This window comes from Halichoerus grypus, chromosome 7 (genome assembly GCF_964656455.1).
Source record: "Halichoerus grypus chromosome 7, mHalGry1.hap1.1, whole genome shotgun sequence".
Classification (NCBI taxonomy): domain Eukaryota; kingdom Metazoa; phylum Chordata; class Mammalia; order Carnivora; family Phocidae; genus Halichoerus; species Halichoerus grypus.
In genome coordinates this window covers 601,079-607,078 of record NC_135718.1, presented here as the reverse complement: position 1 = coordinate 607,078, position 6,000 = coordinate 601,079, and the positions used below count along the sequence as shown (strand labels likewise).

The window sequence follows — 6,000 nt, the reverse complement described above, 5'->3', positions numbered from 1 at the left end:
GCAGGGCCCTCTCCCCTGGGGGAACAATCCCAGGAAGCCAGAGTGGGTTGGGGCCTGAGGGAGGATGCCCACTGACACTCACTCTCTGGGCAATCGGAAAATCACTCCACCCTCTGGTTTCACGGCCCCTGCCGCAAGCCCAGGTCTCCTCACAGCGGCCCCCAGAAAAGCACCAGGAACACCCATCTCAGAGGCGAGGTGCCACGGGTGAGAAAGCCAGGCCTGCAGAACCCCCCATTAATGCTTCATTCTTAATGATGCCCCCCAGAGTCCAGACCCAGACCCCCCAGAATCTGGAGACTCTCCAAAGCGGGCACCATTGCCAAGACCTTCCAGCCCATAGGGAAGAGCATGGGTCTCCCCGGGGGCTCACGAGTGCTGAGCATGGTCCCCAGGCCCCCAGCCACACCTTCCTGGGGGCACAGAGCTAGAAGTCCCGGCAGGGGTCCTGCTGGCCAGGCAGCCCACCCCCATCCCTGGGTCCCTGCCTGCCCTTCACCCCTCACCTCCCTTCTCAGCACCTGGCCCGTCACCGGGCTGGGGCCAGGACCCTGGACTGGGGCAGGGGCTCTCTCTGCATGGCCCCAGCCCATCCCCACCCGCAGGATCTCCCTGCTGGCTCACGCTGGGACAGACGCATGTAGGCTCCCTTGGGGTGGGCAATTTGCATTTGAGAATATTGTACTATAAGGCCCATGAAAATTCCTCTGAAATCAATTTTCTTGCTCCCATTTCTGTGCCTGGAGCCCTCAACAGACACGGATTTCCTTTAAAAATAAATAAAATAAAACCATCCGGTCCTCCTTCCGCCTCCTTTCAGGGAGATGTTTTAATGTGAGTTGTGTGATTCTGTTGGAAGCGAAGGCGAAACCTGGCCGGTTGTCTCTTTAAATCGGCTCTGCGGTGCGCCGGGCGGCCGGCCGGCTGGCTGGCTGGGAAGAACCATTCCCGCCCTGCCGCAGGGAGCCGGGCCCCAGCGCCCGCCCGCCGCCGCCATCAGCGCCTCCCCCATCCCCATGGTTACGGTTCCTGCTTCCCGGCCCGGTCCTCGTCCCCCGGCTGTCGCCCGCCCTCCAAGCAGGCGCAGAGGCGGCTCGCAGTCCCCACGCCGAGTTCGGGAAGCCGCCTGCTGAGGATCGCATCGAATGTCTGCCGGTCCTGGCTCTGACTCATCCCCTCCGGTGCGGAGCCCGAGTCGCCACGGCCAGGCTGCGGTCCTGCAATCTGTTGATAACTCCACTTGCTGGCTCCAGCCCGCTGCCTCTCGGCATGGAAACCCGTCCCCGGGGCCGGAGAACGCACCACAGCTGGTCGGCACCGCGGAGCCCGGCGCTGCCGCTCCCGCAGCTTTTGCCAAAATAGGTGAGAAGTTGAGCTGCGTCTCTCCGGGGCCGCGCGGCGGGTGGGCCCCGGCGGGGAGCCGCAGGACGTGGCGGGCGAGGTGGGAGCCCGCCGGCCGCAGCGTCCATCCGCGCCCCCAGCCCCTCGGCCCGCGTGCCAGCCCGGCTGGGGCGGTTCCTGCTGCCCCGGGTGCCGTTCCGGATGCAGATGCCGAATAACTTTGGGCTCCACGGGGGGCATGCAGCCACGGCCCGAGGTGGGCGTCTGGGGGGCCACAGCGGCCCCCGCGTCTGCCGGCCCCGCTCGGGCTGCTCGTTAGGAGGGGGATCCAAGGTCTGCTCAGTGCTCCTGACGGAACCTGACAGACATGTTGCAGGGCTCTGAGCAGCCAGAACGCTGGGCTGAGCTGCTCGCGCCGGGCGGCCAGTGGGGAGAAGGCAGTGCTCCCAGGAGGGCAGCGTCGGGCTCCGCACGTCCCGCTCGAGGTCCCCAGGCCAGCACACAGCCTCTGTGTGCCCCGGGCGACCAAGCTCCAAGCCAGACGCTCCAACAGGCTGGCCGGGTGGGATGGCCGCGTGGGGCCAGCCCCGGGCTGAGGCCAGGGGACCCTCCACCCTGCCCTGACCCTGCCCTGTCTTCACAGATGGGGACAGACTCTTGACCCTCACCTGCCCCACCGTCGCCCTGAGGCACCTGGCCCGGGGCTCGACCCCACAGCTGCTGTGTGGGACCTTGACCTTCGGGACAGCCATGAAGGCCGGCGGGGAAGAGGGTGCCACATAATCGGCTCGGCGGCGACCCCACTCCGTCTGGCACTCACGCTGCAGGAGCTTGGCAGGGCTCATGGTGAGTACGTGCCCCCACCGGGCAGCAGGGCCCAGCCACGCTGAGGGCGGCCACCCCTGTTCGTGTGGTCAGCAGCATTGGGCCCCTGGTCTCCAGGGCTGCCAGCTGGCCGCTCGGCTGAGGATCATACTAATTAGCAGGCGTGCCGCAATGTGGAGCCATGTAATCAGGGGAGGAGACGCTGTCCTGCGTCCCTCCCCCAGGGCTCAGGTCCAGGACCCGTGAGACCTCCTCTGGCCCCTGGCGGGAGTCCCCGCCCCTCTGGTCCGAGGCAGTCATGTGGCCTTCCCACTGCAGCCCCACCAGCCCCTTCCCCTCAGAAAGTTGGCTGAGCGGCAGGGAGACGTGGGGGGCTCCGGCGGCACGTACAGCAGACACGGGGAGGACGGTTGTCTCGCCAGAAAAGGGGGCACGGCGGCTGTCAGCGGCAAGCCGTCCCTAACGGGGACTTGGTGTGAAGGCTCGTGCAGCTTCGCGTGGTTGCTGCCGGCTTGGATTCCGGGAAGGCTGGTGGCCGAGTAAATAATGCATTGTGTGTGCTTGCGAGGCAGCGGAGGGCCCGGAGCGCGTGCAGGGAATGCCAATGGCCCCAGGACACGTGGCCGGCAGCAGCCCTGGCTCGGACACCAGCAATGAGTCAAATGCACACCCGATTGTCTGCTCCCTAAGGGGGGGTCTGTCTGAGTCACTTGTTGGTTTCCTTCCTGTTCTGTTCGAGACGCCCAAACAAGGTTGGTGTTTGTTGCCAAGACTCAGCATCGTCCACACCGCTGCTCCCAGCCTCACTGGCCAGGAGGGGGCCAGATACCCTACAGGATGTGTGTCCAGGCTGCTCCTCGGGAGGCTGCCAGCCTGGACAGGCCCCTGGCTTCTCAAGGGACTGCCTGTGGCCCCGAGGTATCTTGCCCGACGTGCCTGGGGCCTCTAGGTCGGCCTGTTTCTCGGGTTTTCATCCTCAGGTTAGAGCCTTGTTTGCAAAAGGGAACCTGTTGTCAGCAGACAGAGGGTGAACCAGGAGATGCTGCGGAAGGCTGGGGGCAGGGGCGGGACCCCTGTGCCTAAGCCGGCGGCCCAGGTGCCTCTTCCTATCTGACCCTGGCCCTTCCAAGCAGGTCTGCCCTGCATCCCATCCCCGACCACTGCGTCCACATGCAGCGCTGCCCCCAGTCCCAGCCACTAACACTGGCCCAGTCCAGGACCGTGAAGACTGGTGGGTTACGCTGCCCGGAGGGTTTAGAATCTCAGCAGTTTGTTGGTTTTTTATTCTTGACAAATAACATGTTCACTGGAGAGTCTCCAAAAGAAACGTAGACCCAGCCCCCTCTGGGGCAGCTCTGGGGCAAGCACTTCTCCGCGTGCATCCCTGAGTCTGTCGTGTAGACGCCCGGGTGGCTATACCCCAGGGGCCCAGGCAATGCGAGGACAAAGACCAGAGGCTGTGGCCAGCAGGGTGGCCCGGACCTGCCCACCCCACACTGCCACACTCACACCACCCGTGAAGCACCTGCCGTGGGCTGGCGGTCGGCTTCCCTGACACCTGAGGTCGGCAGTCAGCCTTCTGGCTCCTGAGTGTGATGACACACGGTCTCCTGGAGGCAGGTCTGGGGCCATGCTGACCCTCGGGTTGCACTGAGGCCCCTGTCCTCCCTTCTGGACGTGCGCCCCACCTGCCCTCGGCGCTCTGACCGTGAATGCACACAGAGCCAGATACTCCCCTGCAGGGCCTGCAGAACCCAGGCCACCATCACCGCTGTTAGCAAACAAAAGTGGACGTGTATGTGCGGTGGCCCTGTTAGTGTTCGAATTCAAGCAGCGACCAAAACGTGTGTTCCTTTGCACTCCATGATCTTCTGGGATCTTCACACTTACCTCCCCAAGGGAACGCAGTGACAGGCGTTGGAAGAGAGTAAGAAGTTGTCCAAAGTTGTGCACATTCTCCCTGTTTCCTTTCAGAGTGTAGGTCTAGTGGTTCGCCTGAGGAGCAGTGTGGTCACTGTGAGGGAGGCCACGTTCATTCTGCACAAGCGCTGTCTTCCCAGCCACAGCTCCCGTGGCTGATGAGGCGTGGCGGGACTCCTCTGATCATTGGGACATCAAGCGGATCTGAGAGGAAAAGACTGCCCGCTCGCTAATGTTGAACCCGAGAGGGAGAGACCCCACTTTGGTGGCTTCTCTTTGATGTGGCCCAGACCCAGCAGGTGCCAGCAGCAGCCGAGAACCCTGCAGAGCCCCCACTCGCTCTGAACTCGGGGCTGACCTCAGTGTCAGTGAAGACTATCCTTTGCCACATCCAGCAGGGGTTGGAAGCTGGGACAGGGTAAAAAGCAAGGCCTAGTCTGTTGTGCTTGGAGTGCAGGATCCCAAAGACACAGCATGCTCAGGACACCCTTTTTCTGCACATAAGCATCCCACATTAAAAAGGCAACAATGGAATTAAAACCCCTGAAAAGAACAAGAGTAGATGCAGGGTGGAGATGTGGAAGCCTGGTGGTGCCTGCTGCCCTGCTGAGCAGGCAGGGGTCAGGGAGGCCGCACCTGAGCCGGTGAGGACCCGGCCTGACCTGTGTGCACGCCACAGCTCATCTAGGCTGCGCCCTGACAACCCCAGCAGGCCACACAACGTGTCTGTGGCACCTACAAGCACCTGCACGCACCTGCATGCACCTACAAGCACCTGCACGCACCGGCACGCACCTGCAAGCACCTACAAGCACCTGCAAGCACCTACAAGCACCCGCAAGCACCTGCAAGCACCTACAAGCACCCGCAAGCACCTACAAGCACCCGCAAGCACCTGCAAGCACCTACAAGCACCCGCAAGCACCTACAAGCACCCGCAAGCACCTGCAAGCACCTACAAGCACCCGCAAGCACCTACAAGCACCCGCAAGCACCTGCAAGCACCTACAAGCACCTGCACGCACCTACAAGCACCTGCACGCACCTGCACGCACCTACAAGCACCCGCAAGCACCTACAAGCACCCGCAAGCACCTGCAAGCACCTACAAGCACCTGCACGCACCTACAAGCACCTGCACGCACCTACAAGCACCTACAAGCACCTGCACGCACCTACAAGCACCCACAAGCACCTGCACGCACCTACAAGCACCTACAAGCACCTGCACGCACCTACAAGCACCTACAAGCACCTGCACGCACCTACAAGCACCTGCACGCACCTACAAGCACCTGCACGCACCTGCACGCACCTACAAGCACCTGCACGCACCTACAAGCACCTACAAGCACCTGCACGCACCTACAAGCACCTACAAGCACCTGCACGCACCTACAAGCACCTGCACGCACCTGCACGCACCTACAAGCACCTGCACGCACCTGCACGCACCTGCAAGCACCTACAAGCACCTGCAAGCACCCGCAAGCAGCTGCAAGCACCTGCAAGCACCTACAAGCACCTGCAAGCATCCACAAGCACCCACAAGCACCCGCAAGCACCCTCAAGCACCTACAAGCACCCGCAAGCACCCGCACGCACCTGCATGCACCTGCAAGCACCCGCACGCACCTGCAAGCACCTGCAAGCACCTGCAAGCACCTGCAAGCAGCTGCAAGCACCTACAAGCACCTGCAAGCACCTACAAGCACCTGCACGCACCTACAAGCACCTGCACGCACCTGCACGCACCTACAAGCACCCGCAAGCACCTACAAGCACCCGCAAGCACCTGCAAGCACCTACAAGCACCTGCACGCACCTACAAGCACCTGCACGCACCTACAAGCACCTACAAGCACCTGCACGCACCTACAAGCACCCACAAGCACCTGCACGCACCTACAAGCA

At 62.8% G+C, this 6,000-nt stretch overlaps 1 protein-coding gene across 2 annotated transcripts in view; it reads left to right on the top strand.

The window, feature by feature from the left end:
- The first annotated feature begins 994 nt into the window (after positions 1 to 994).
- The window catches only part of ADGRA1 (adhesion G protein-coupled receptor A1), a 38,850-nt gene continuing 33,844 nt past the window's right edge, over positions 995 to 6,000 (top strand). For both annotated transcript variants that reach the window (XR_004908880.2, XM_036065750.2), the window contains exons 1-2: positions 995 to 1,362; positions 1,985 to 2,187. Coding sequence is in view for 1 of the 2 variants with exons in the window: in XM_036065750.2 (XP_035921643.1) it covers positions 2,185 to 2,187 (3 nt within the window). In the remaining variant the exon portion in view is untranslated. The remainder of the gene's footprint in view (positions 1,363 to 1,984; positions 2,188 to 6,000) is intronic.